At 38.9% G+C, this 14,003-nt stretch overlaps 1 protein-coding gene across 2 annotated transcripts in view; it reads right to left on the bottom strand.

Moving 5' to 3' along the window:
- Positions 1-14,003, bottom strand: part of LOC137290800 (structural maintenance of chromosomes protein 6-like) — a 62,558-nt gene that overhangs the window by 5,986 nt on the left and 42,569 nt on the right. Inside the window, exons 18-24 of one of the 2 annotated variants that reach the window (XM_067821929.1) lie at positions 12,576-12,845; positions 11,552-11,608; positions 10,462-10,632; positions 9,895-10,032; positions 9,213-9,331; positions 8,671-8,770; positions 4,153-4,314 (exon numbers count right to left, since the gene is read on the bottom strand). In XM_067821929.1, the coding sequence (XP_067678030.1) occupies positions 4,153-4,314; positions 8,671-8,770; positions 9,213-9,331; positions 9,895-10,032; positions 10,462-10,632; positions 11,552-11,608; positions 12,576-12,845 (1,017 nt within the window). Of the gene's footprint in view, positions 1-1,797; positions 1,957-4,152; positions 4,315-8,670; positions 8,771-9,212; positions 9,332-9,894; positions 10,033-10,461; positions 10,633-11,551; positions 11,609-12,575; positions 12,846-14,003 lie in introns of both variants that reach the window. The other variant, XM_067821930.1, reaches the window with a different exon arrangement.

Genomic DNA, 14,003 nt, shown 5'->3' with positions numbered 1-14,003 from the left:
AAATTTGAAGATATTGGGTATAACAGTTCACGAGATATCGCATTAACAAGAATCTGAAAAGTGGCCAGTAACTGTCCATGTGTTTCCCAGATGTTGTCACCTCTATAATACTAAAGCCTTGCTGATATTTATCTCTCAACACATAAATAAATGCAAGACATTCATGCTGGAGATAAAACATTACATGCAGAAACACAAAACAGTGTTTGTGACATAGTTAATGATGCTATTGGCTGCAGTAACCACTCATGAATGGGGGGGGGGAGAGGAGGGAGGGGGGGAAAGAAAGAGAGGGAAGAAGGGAAAGAGAGAGGGGGAGGGGAGGGAAAGAGAAGATGCAGGTCATAAATAGTGGTGTTCTCATGATTGAAAGTATTCTGAAGAAGGAGGGAGAAATGATCAATTATAAAAAAACACACTTTTGAGCAATCAGAATTTTCTTTTGTTTTAGTATGAGACACTGGAATGAAGTAAAGGAACCATTAAATCTGATGACTATTCATCTACAAACATGCTCAAAAGCGTAAACCTACAGACACTGTAAAATCGTAACCATTTTTATTGTTTAACGTACTATTCCAGTGCCCTTCTTACATGCATGTATTTCAATGCACGATGGCAAACACTAATAAGAAAAGACCTTGAGGGAAAACCCTTTCGGTGTGGATTCTAACACCGTTATCAAGCAAAAGATCCATAACATATGCACAAGGAGAAATATATACATGTTCCTTGATTCGCAGGTGGAGGTTCCTCATTAGAAGGACAGTAGAAGACATCTACACTCAACCTGAGAACCAAGGAACACCAGACATCTGAGATGTCAAGAAAAAAAAGACTCAAAATCAGCCCTTTCCAACCATATCCATGCCCACCAAAACCATACCATACTTTGTAAGAACATCAGCATCCTAGAAACCAACCGGTCTGATTACAAGACAAGGAAAGGATTAAGGTTATAACATCCTTACGGCTTATGATCAAATAATCAAGCTTAATCAAGAATAACCCACCCTTGCCTACTGGCTTCGGCATCTTTTATCACAACAAGCCTCTTGTCAACACACTATACATCAACCTCCTCCATTGTATATAACTCACATCCCCGCCACGTGTATATTTCTCCTTGTGCATATGCTGTGCATCTATTGCTTGAAAATGGTTTTAGAATCTACACTGAAAGGTCACATCCACTGCAAGAAATAAAGCTGTTGATCAATAAAAGTCTTCATCCTCATAATCGATAATTGCTGACAAGTCCTCCAATAATCAATAGTGGATTTGGTTCTGATTCCCTACACTAGTTGTAGATACTTGGATGAACACTTGCACATGTTCAGACCATACAATTCTTGCTAACAGCAGACCTGGCACTATGGACATAATTGGGCTGTCCTCAATAACCTGTAAGTTCTCTATACATTATAGTATTGTTAACTGTTAATCGTTAATGTTATCAACAAGAGGCAGGCAAGTCTTGGGTGAGGTTCGTTAGTAGGTGAGTCTGTGTATGAATGGTAAACTATGTCTGCATCGGAGTAACATATCAGCCTTATCATGCTATATCATGAATAAGTTGTTCAGACATCATATTGCACTAACACAGTACTGTCAACTCGTGGTGCTTGGAGCAGTCTACAGAAAAGTGAATGAGAAAAGTGACTATGAGTGGCTACAGAAACTAGGCAACTGTTCCAACACTCAATACAGTGAGCTGAATGTTGTACTATAGTTGAAGTAGATTGGGTAAAGTAGCCCAGCAATCTCTACACTCTGAAGAATACTCAAGGAACTTACAGACATTTCAAGGGATTCTTTCTCATGATTGAAACTCATCTTGCCAATATAATTCCTGTTGCTTAGCAATACAACAAAGAAATATTTGGCTCTGATACTTATAAAACTTCTGAACTGGGCATACTGCTGCTGGCGATGGCTCATAACTTTCTCCAAGTGCTGAAACACATAAACATGTACGACTTGACAAGGGACAGGACATATCTCACAGCCATCTTGCCAGACCAACAAACTCCTCCCATGACAAGAAACACCGCATGATCTTCATCAGACATCTACTGGAATGAGTTTGACAAACTGATGTCCAATACTCAGGTCATGTCAAAATTTAGTTGGTTTACTGGTCGAATGAATGCAGGTTAAATGGTTGAATTTTGAGAGGGGTGCACCGGTTTACTGGTCGGATATAATCGGTGTTCAACGAGGTCATGAACTTGGGAATGTTGCAATAATATTGAGTGCAGTCTGACAGCATGCAGCCATCCAAGCCAAAGATCCGTGTGACCAGTTAGCTTACTCAGCAGCAAGAGGCGACACAGCGATGCCAAAACCTTTCCAGAATGTTTCTACATCAAGAAAAAAAAAAAAAAAGAGACTGTGGACATATGAATTTGAGAGTTAAGTTATGAAAAGATGTAAAGTAAAAAAGTCTGTTAACCACAAGCATGCTTGAGAAAAGATAAAAATTATACCTGGATGCAATACAGACTGTTGCAGAAACAGCTTTAGTTTCTTCAGAGTCAAAGCCATGCTTGTAGCAAATAAGACTACTAGTAATTTAGTAATTTTCTGAATTAATACGCAGCAAGTTAATAATTTCCATTGACAGTTCCACACAATGGCTACTGTCAAAGGACAACGCGCAAATTGTCATATGAGAATGTTTGACAGGACAGTCTACTTCACCTAAAAACACTACAAACATGTTGTCACCAACATCTACACTAAAAACACTTATCGCTAACACATAATTTTGGAATGAAATAAGATTTGGAAATCTCAAAAGAAATAGAATTGCAGAGTAAATATACATGAAGCCATGTGTGTTATCTGTAGAAAATTATGAACTGGATGAACATTTCACAAAATTAGCAAATTTTGAACATGACTTAAGCATTTGGTGCGCCTGTCATGAGAAGAATGTTGTAGCGGGTTGCTGGTGGCAACAGGCAGGGACAGACAGACAAGGTCAAGGACAAAGGTGCTTTTATGTTCAGTTAATCAATGCATACATGTTTGATTTTCACGATGACCCAACATACTTCTGCAATACCTTTGTCCTTGATATGTGGATAAGTTTAGTCAAAGAGATCCATGCAGTGATGGCCCCACAAATTGGGGTCAACATGATGCAGACATATAAATTCCCACCATTTCTCATCAAGCTGAACATTAGGGCTGCACTAAACACACAGTGGTGTATCTCAACATGTCCCTAGTATCTGCTAATGCTACATTTTTGTTAGATCATCTTTCAATCAGACTGATCATGCAAACCCAAAACAAGAAACAGCTTAAAACTCTTGTATATTTGGTCATAAAATTACCCTAAAATTACATCTTAGACTCCATAAGCACGTAACACATGCAGTGCGTTTCACAATGAAGTCTAATTACAAGACTGCATAATCAGCAATATCACACAGAGTACTGTGTATTTTCCTTGGAGCCCTAATGAACACAGCTCATGGGCTGGAGGTTACACAGTCAGTACCATGAGGTAGCAGACTAAGTAAACTTAGTCTCAGTATTATTCGTTACACTGCAATACTGATGCTAACATTTGAGCGACCAGTGACCATTCAATTAAGTGGAGACAGCCAAACAAAGTTAACCAATCAGACGTCTTCTGGTTAGGATTTGGTGGGACTAACAAAATTCCCTGGTCACTGACACTAATCTCTCAACAAACAAAAATCTGCATATAACACAGATATTTGACCCACAGTATATACACTCAGTGCTTTCTGATGACATGGTTACCATTAGCCAAGCTGACACCCTTGAATATTGCCAAAAATGCTATTTTCAGTGACTGTTCACTCACTGTTGTGCCATGTTCCATGTGCATCCCTCGAAAAATAGCGAAACTGAATAGCGATAGCGAAAAAATAATGAAAAATAGCATTTGGAATCATTCAGGTACAAATTTTTACGAGGTAAAAGATCAAACAGTATGTGCAAACATCAACTTTTCTGCTTGGTAAGCTGTCATCTCATTGGTCAGTTGAAAAGGTTTGCTGATGCAACCTTCTACTAAGGTTTGTTTGACTCAGTACAAGCAGTGTAATGAATAATACTGAGCCTAAGTTAACTTAGACTGCATGAGTCAGTTGTCCAACAATGGGAACTCACTTTCAGTACTATTTCTTCTGTATTATGGTTTATAGACAGAGTGCCCCTCATGGAATTGTTAATAGAGGTATGTTCAATAAACAGAACTTTCACTCGGTACGAATAGGACTGACGAATATACACATATCTTGACATCCTTTGCTCGATTGAGATATCAAGTTCCTGAAAAGGTAAAATTTAAATGATAATGCAATTAAACAAACAGCAAACCCTGGTCATTTCAAACCCAACATATCTGCCTCCAGTACTTTCACTGTACAAATATGACTGATGCAAATTAACACATCTTGACATCTTGTCCATCAAGATGAGTTCCTGGAAAAGCAAAATAATTATTATGAACTATTCAGCATACAATGAACTCTCGTTGACACTAACCCCACTTGATTGGACACACTGACAATGGTATGTAGTCATGACACTTTAACCATGGAAAAATGTGTCTATGTTCAAGGTATGTAGTCATGACACTTTAAACATGGAAGTATGTGCATTGTTCAAGGTATGTCGTCATGACACTTTAAACATGGATGTATGTGCATTGTTCAAGATATGTCGTCATGACACTTTAAACATGGAAGTATGTGCATTGTTCAAGGTATGTTGTCATGACACTTTAAACATGGATGTATGTGCATTGTTCAAGGTATGTCGTCATGACACTTTAAACATGGATGTATGTGCATTGTTCAAGGTATGTCGTCATGACACTTTAACCATGGAAGTATGTGCATTTTTCAAGGTATGTCGTCATGACGCTTTAAACATGGAAGTATGTGCATTTTTCAAGGTATGTCGTCATGACACTTTAAACATGGATGTATGTGCACTGTTCAAGGTATGTCGTCATGACACTTTAAACATGGATGTATGTGCACTGTTCAAGGTATGTCGTCATGACACTTTAACCATGGAAGTATGTGCATTTTTCAAGGTATGTCGTCATGACGCTTTAAACATGGAAGTATGTGCATTTTTCAAGGTATGTCGTCATGACACTTTAACCATGGAAGTATGTGCATTGTTCAAGGTATGTCGTCATGACACTTTAAACATGGAAGTATGTGCATTTTTCAAGGTATGTCGTCATGACACTTTGACCATGGAAGTATGTGCATTTTTCAAGGTATGTCGTCATGACACTTTGACCATGGAAGTATGTGCATTGTTCAAGGTATGTCGTCATGACACTTTAACCATGGATGTATGTGCTCAAGTTCAAGGTACATAGTCATGACACTTTAAACATGGAAGTATGTGCATTTTTCAAGGTATGTTGTCATGACACTTTGAACATGGAAGTATGTGCATTGTTCAAGGTATGTCGTCATGACGCTTTAAACATGGGAGTATGTGCATTTTTCAAGGTATGTCGTCATGACACTTTAACCATGGATGTATGTGCTCATGTTCAGGGTACATAGTCATGACACTTTAACCATGGATGTATGTGCATTGTTCAAGGTATGTCGTCATGACACTTTAAACATGGATGTATGTGCTCATGTTCAAGGTACATAGTCATAATACTTTAAACATGGATGTATGTGCATTGTTCAAGGTATGTCATCATGACACTTTAACCATGGATGTATGTGCTCATGTTCAAGGTATATAGTCATGACACTTTAACCATGGATGTATGTGCATTGTTCAAGGTATGTCGTCATGACACTTTAACCATGGATGTATGTGCTCATGTTCAAGGTATGCAGTCATGACGCTTTAACCATGGATGTATGTGCTCATGTTCAGGGTACATAGTCATGACACTTTAAACATGGATGTATGTGCATTGTTCAAGGTATGTCGTCATGACACTTTAACCATGGATGTATGTGTTCATGTTCAAGGTATGCAGTCATGACGCTTTAACCATGGATGTATGTGCTCATGTTCAGGGTACATAGTCATGACACTTTAAACATGGATGTATGTGCATTGTTCAAGGTATGTCGTCATGACACTTTAACCATGGATGTATGTGCTCATGTTCAAGGTATGCAGTCATGACGCTTCAAACATGGAAGTATGTGCTCATGTTCAAGGTACATAGTCATGACACTTTAAACATGGATGTATGTGCATTGTTCAAGGTATGTCGTCATGACACTTTAACCATGGATGTATGTGCATTGTTCAAGGTATGTCGTCATGACACTTTAACCATGGATGTATGTGCTCATGTTCAAGGTATGCAGTCATGACGCTTTAACCATGGATGTATGTGCTCATGTTCAGGGTACATAGTCATGACACTTTAAACATGGATGTATGTGCATTGTTCAAGGTATGTCGTCATGACACTTTAACCATGGATGTATGTGTTCATGTTCAAGGTATGCAGTCATGACGCTTTAACCATGGATGTATGTGCTCATGTTCAGGGTACATAGTCATGACACTTTAAACATGGATGTATGTGCATTTTTCAAGGTATGTCGTCATGACACTTTAACCATGGATGTATGTGCTCATGTTCAGGGTACATAGTCATGACACTTTAAACATGGATGTATGTGCATTGTTCAAGGTATGTCGTCATGACACTTTAAACATGGATGTATGTGCTCATGTTCAGGGTACATAGTCATGACACTTTAAACATGGATGTATGTGCATTGTTCAAGGTATGTCGTCATGATGCTTTAACCATGGATGTATGTGCTCATGTTCAAGGTATGTCGTCATGACACTTTAAACATGGATGTATGTGCATTGTTCAAGGTATGTCGTCATGACACTTTAACCATGGATGTATGTGCTCATGTTCAAGGTATGCAGTCATGACGCTTTAACCATGGATGTATGTGCTCATGTTCAGGGTACATAGTCATGACACTTTAAACATGGAAGTATGTGCATTGTTCAAGGTATGTCGTCATGACACTTTAACCATGGATGTATATGCGTATATTCAAGGTATGTAGTCATGACACTTTAACCATGGAAGTATGTGCTTATGTTCAAGGTCATGCACAAAGCATGAGTCATTCGACTTCCATCAGTACTTACATGGTCCTGTTTCAGTATCTGACTGAACGTAGACATGATTCCATCACAAAGCTGGAACATGTATTCACAGGTGATTGATAACCACAGAGCAAACACTTGTGAATGATGTGAAACTACTGATGATGTGAAACAAGTGACCCCCACAATTACTGGCAAGAAAAAATCAATAATGAAAACATTTCAGGGAATACAAAGGTGTCATATTTGTTCAAACAGAACAACAAAGTAACTGATATGATACTAATCACAATATGATACCTGTTCACCTGTGAAGTTTGGTCAAGTAATATACCATTAAAAAAGCAGGGGATATTCCATTTTGCAAGCATATCACTAGCCAAAGCATGAGAAAAAATACTATATATCCATACAGATGAAACATTTGAAAAGAAATGGAATGAATTCAAACATTTTCTCTTCATTTCTCTTTATTCCTGGCTTCACCATTTGCATTTAGTGATCTTGTGAACCCTCTACTTTTTTTAATGGTATATAAATAGGTCATTCACCCTGACCTAGCAGTGGGGCAGTCTAAGTAAACTTACCCTCAGTACTTTTCGTCACACTCGTCTCACAAAACCTTATGGGGGGTCGCGTCAGGTAACCTTTGAGATTGACCAATCAGAACACAGCTTACCAAATCGCAAAAGTGCACATTCGCACATACCTTTTGAACTTTTTATCTCAAAAAGGTTCGTACCCGAACAATTCCGAATGCTATTTAGCCTCCATGACAATGGTGAGTAAACAGTCGCTGAAAATAGTGTTTTTGACAAATTCAAAGATGTTATCTGGCGGAAATTTTAGCTAATGGTAACCATGTCAACAGAACCCCTAAAGCGTATATACTGCAGGTCAAATAACTGTGTTATATGCTGATTTTTGTTTGTGGAGAGATCTGTGTCGGTGACCTGAATATTTTGAAAGACCCTCCGATCCCTAAATAGTAGCCATTGTCTGATTGGTTTAATCTATTTAACCGTCTCGCATTTGATTGGACTGTGATTGGTTCCTCAAAGGTTACCTCACGCGACCTTCTACTAGGTTTTGTTAGACTCAGTGGTGGAGTGTAATGAAATACACTGAGACGAAGTTTACTTAGACTGAGCAGTGGGAGAGTCTAGTGATCAAAGGAATCTGTGTTCGATTCCTCTCCCTTGTCTGGTGTCCACCTGATACTTGCTAAAATATTGATGAAAATGCATTAAGTAGTTTATAGACAGAATCTCACCCAGTGTCTACTGACATCAAATAAATCAACTTGAGTTCATAAAGTAACAAATATGTGAGGATATTTTAACCTTTGTCAACGAGTGTTGATTTAATTGATATCAGTGGACACAATGGTGAGATTCTATTTCTTCATTAGTTTTCAATGAAAAAAGTAGATCTCTGAACCCAGCACTGCCATTAGATTTCATGTCTTTGTGATGTCTTGTGATATCACAGTTTTGGATGATAAATGAGCATGCATTCACATACTGCCTACAGTATAAAACATACCTCTATGAACTTCTTCAACTGATTAACTTCACGGCGGATTTTCTTGAAGGCCTCCTGTGTCTCATGATATTTCCTAGTGATTTCATCTGGATTGCCATGGCTGAAAAATATACATGATTTACACCATAAATGTAGAAACACAATTAACAACCAATTGCATTACCTTCAGATCATGGTTCTTGCAAAAGGCAAAAACAAAGATCAGAGGCATCCCATTACACGCCATGTCAAAAGAACCATTTATCCTAGGAATCAGAACATCTTCATCACATGAGGAAAGTGACAGACGGAAGGTTTCTAATCATGCAACCTGTCAACTTGCAAACTGCAGACAAACACTCTGACACCTTCCACTCTCAGGCAGACTCTGACACCTTCCACTCTCCAGGCAGAGACTCTGACACTTTCCTCTCTCCAGGCAGACTCTCTGACACCTTTCCCTCTCAAGGCACTCTCTGACACCTTCCCCTCTCCAGGCAGACACTATGCAGACTTTCCTTGACCGACTGAATTCAGCTATAAGTAGAGGCACACTTTCATACCTCTTTTCCTCAGTGAGGATCCTCTTCATTGTCTGTTTAATCTCACTCTCTAGATTCTGGGGCACTCGTCTCGTCTTAATCCGCTCAGGGCAGATAGCTTTGGCTTTCTCTGTATCTGCCTGAAGCAATTAATATGGTTGTTTGTTAAGTCTCTGTGATCATGTATTAGGTGTTGTTGAAAATAACCAACAAGAAACCTATAATAGTGGACCAAGTGAAAGCAGTTTAGCATCACAGTGAGCATAAGAACACTGCAACAATCTGCAGTTGAAGACAAAGGATTTGTGCTTGTTCACATACTGTCACTAAAAGTCACTTTTGTGATGACAAAATCTGTTCTGACAGAATACCTGAGTTGCCTGACATGATATCACTACCCTGGTGTTCCCATGAGAGGACAGATACCTGATACTAGTATATCAATAGGTCTAGACAATTCTACAAGATGCCACATAAAAAAAATAGAAGCATAATAAAAGAAAAAGTAAAAAAATGTCAATCCTAATTTGCATTTAACACCGTTTTTCTTTCCATATAACATGTTTAATTTGGGATGTGACCAATCAGCATGTAAAGTTGCTATACACAGATGCATACGTTCAGGCAATAATGATCAAAGTTCATTCCAAATACACACACCACAGCAGGCAATACATCAGGTACAGAAAGTACTAAGCCTTACATCAAGTTCAGTTTGGTAGTTGTTGACTTCCTTGCGGAGATCATTGACAACTTTCTCATGTTCCTTCAGCTTGCCCTCATAATGCTTCTTGTGAGTCTTCGCCACCTCAATCTCATTCAGGGCATGGCCATCCTCCTCCTAGATAATTCAATATCAGAAACATTAAAGGTGAAAACAGACAATCAATCTACTGCAGAAAACGGTTGGTACTCTGGCAATGGTCCAGTACAAATTAACCCACGTATTTGCATTTTATTAAGGAGTAAAAGCAATGAAAAAAATCCATTAAAGTACTTCCTGAGAGCGAGCTCTCTGAATAATCAACTTGATGAGGTTCTGAGAGAAGGAAGGACGTGAAGGAGCTCCATCTGAGGCCCCATGGCCTCACACATGGATGTCAGAATTATATATCTGTGCCACTGAATTCTCACCTTGAGGGGGTCAGCAATATCTGTGCCATTGAGTTCTCCCCTGGAGGGGGCATGGTGTGGTGGGGGTCAGCACTATTTGTGTCACAGAGTTCTCACCTTGAGGTAGTCTGCACTAAGTGTGCCATTGAGGTCTCACCTTGAGGGGGTCAGCACTATCAGTGAGAGACTTCAGTTTTCCTTCCACATTACGATATGCTTTCTCTGCCTCCACCAACTGCAGTTGCTGCTCTGAGCTAAGCTTGGTAACTTCTTCCTGCTTCTCTTTCAGATTTGAGATCTGTTCGTTGTATGTTGAAACTTCATCTTCCTGCATGAAACAGTTACAAGAGGTATGGTTAACAATTCAACACCCATGTGAGGGTTCTTGTATATACATGACACAGTTCCAAAAGGTATGGTTAACAATTGAACACCCATGTGAGGGTTCTTGTATATACATGACACAGTTCCAAAAGGTATGGTTAACAATTCAACACCCATGTGAGGGTTCTTGTATATACATGACACAGTTCCAAAAGGTATGGTTAACAATTCAACACCCATGTGAGGGTTCTTGTATATACATGACACATGAATCAGACAAGCAGAATTTTCTCAACAGTGACTTCAGAGTAGCTATGTCTTACAAGACAATACAGGTTGTATGGGCATGTCCATTTCTACTGGTCCAACTTTGATCCTAAAACAACTGTTATCTGTACATATCCATTAGCAGCCTTATCTGTGAAAGTTTTTTCTACAAGCCTTTCATAAAACACATCATTACGATGACAGAATCTCAAGACCTGATTTTGCCTTCAAGGTCTGCGGAAATGACATATCTTTGTTTCAAATATACTCATGGAAACGAATAAGGGAACCCATGAAAGTATAAGTGTTCCTTTATTCTTTTCCAGAATTCCACTCACAATACAAAGTTTGTGAAGAAACCTGGACAAGAATAAAGGAAAACTTGTACTTTCTGTTTTCCCTTATTTGTTTCCATGAGTATATGTCTGAGGACCAAGAGGTGTTTTCAGATCAACTCTCCAATACCAACTATGATCTATCAGGTTTGCATAGGGCAATGTTTTCAACACATTTGTAGTTAATCTTCAGAGTGTTGATGTCATCACATGTTTTCTCTAGTACATATACACTGGCATGACACACTCAGCCTGTGAGATACATGAGATACATTAAAGGACCAGGATATGATGGGCCGAGTCAAATCGACGAGTACTCACCAGAGTTGCAATGTCAATTGGAGCAGGGTCCTCAACATTTTTCAGCTCACTGATCTCCTGAAATAAAAATAATTATGATAACTATGCTACAAAGGATCTGCAGGAACATGAACAAATATATGCATACATGTTTAATCTAATATTTGAAAATTTGGCAATTTTAAACATCTGATTTTCATACTTGTCAGTGGGAAGAACATGGGAAGCAATTCTATGGATATACATGTACATCTTCTTTACTGGAATATATGTAATATTCGGCGTTGATGCTATGACTCTCTGCTCTTCACTAAGTTTTGGTGTTCCTTAATTCTCACTGGGAAGGATTTTGAAGCTTTGCCAAATGTATCATTCCCCACCGTAACATTCAATATGAAACTGCACCTTTGGGGTGGTGAAGTTTTGCCAAATGTATCATTCCCCACTGTAACATTCAATATAAAACTGCACCTTTGGGATGGTGAAGTTTTGCCAAATATATCAGTCCCCATAGTGAGATTCAAGACTCCACCAGGTAAGAAGACAAACCTCTGCTAAGAACAAAGACTGTTTTCTCTGACCACACCTAATGTCAACCATACCACCATATCAACCTACTTATTACCAAGATCAGGGAACTAGTACAACCCAGACACCAACCAACGATCACCGATGAAAGTTATTACATTCCCACTGCCTACAGCAGCTCAATCCAAAAGCAAGCTTAATTCTATTCATCATGAGAAACTGTGTATCCATACAACTATCTCCCTTCTTTGTTACACCTATGTCCATAAATGGGTGGGTGAGTGAGTCAGTCTAGTTTCACGCTAGTCTAGTTTTTTACAATTATCCAATCAATATTAAGGTGGGAGAACACTGAAAATGGGCTTCACACATTGCACCCAAGTGGGGAATCGAACCCATGTCTTCAGAGTGACGAGCGGACACTTTCACCACTTGGCTACCCCCCACCATCCTGTGTCCATGGGGCATATCACACCATGTTTCAAAAACTTGGTGTATACTGTTCTGATCAACTCACAAACTGCAGATTCTGCATGGCTTCCTCTATTTTCATCAACTGTGTGTTGCATTTCTTTTCTTCACTTTTGTTTCGCCGAATGTCATCTGCTAGTTTGTTGCGTCGCTGACGCACTTTATCCAGCTCTCCCTGCAAGGACTGAATTTCCCCCTCATAGTGAGCTATCTCCTCCTCAACATTGGCTGTCAAGTAGCGGGCTTTGTCCACATTGGCTGAATAATACCTGAATGTTGGGTGACAGTAGATCTCATCTCCCACCTTGGTGTAAGCCTGATAAAATATGATGGTAACTCAGTGGTAGATAAAATGGCGTGTGTACTGCCAGTTATTCACATGGAAGTATTAGGTAAGTGATTTTGGTTCAATGAAACTTACATGTACAAAATTTTGAAAGATGATAATTACTAGATACCAAAGACAATAACAAGGCATCTATTACTGTGGAATATACTGCTTGCACAGGTGTATTCAAGACAACAGGCATTTTACAATGAATTATGCAATTCTGATAATAAATTTCAAATCACCAAAACAATCTCTGATTAAGCATTTTGTCTGAAGTCAAAATCACCCTAGAATCTAGTGTCTGAATATATGACATTCTTTTTGAATCACTGAATGTAAGTGTATGTTCATAAAATGCTGACACATAATAACAACAGATACATCAAACGTTATAACTGCTATGCCGAGGTAACTATGATATTCAAACTTGTTGGACAAGCTGGAGCAATAAGGAAGGATATGAGTACAGCGGAAACTCTCTAAATCGACATGCGTTGGGACCAACAAAATAAGGTGGTTTAGCGAGCTTGCTGGTTTAGCAACCCTTTCCTATTTCAACCTGAGAATATTCTGTATGCCGTAAAATACAACAATTTTAACTGTAATCCACTGTGTTGTTAATACACGTTCCACTAATCTTCAAAGCCATCTTGGCATGGTGACTGACAAATTGGGAGACACCAGTTAATTTAATTTGCCAAGTGCCGCTCACAAATTTACCTCATCTACTGCTATTGTGTTGTTAGTACATGTTCAGACAATCAACAGCAGAGGAAGATTGCGGATGCCTGTTTGGTGAGTGTCAACTACTGTACGAACAGTGAATTGAGAGGTCTTTATTGTTTTGACGTACGGAGGAAGCCCACCCTGGATTAGAGGGAAATGATGCAAATGATAATAAATGAACTAGATTCTGCCAGGACCAAATACTAGTGCCGATATTGAGAGCATGCCACATTTGAAGGATGCCGGTTTCGAGAACTTCCACTCCATATGGATGAACAACTTCTATATTTCAGTGAGAGCAATGTTTCGGTGTAGGTTCAAACACTGTTATGAAGCAAGCCATCAAGACAGTAATAAAGTAATATCTTCCCTTTGGATATTCAAAGTATGGAAGCAATACATTTTCGGCAGAAATCA

This window comes from Haliotis asinina, chromosome 7 (assembly GCF_037392515.1).
Source record: "Haliotis asinina isolate JCU_RB_2024 chromosome 7, JCU_Hal_asi_v2, whole genome shotgun sequence".
Taxonomy (NCBI): domain Eukaryota; kingdom Metazoa; phylum Mollusca; class Gastropoda; order Lepetellida; family Haliotidae; genus Haliotis; species Haliotis asinina.
This window is presented reverse-complemented; position numbering and strand designations above follow the sequence as displayed.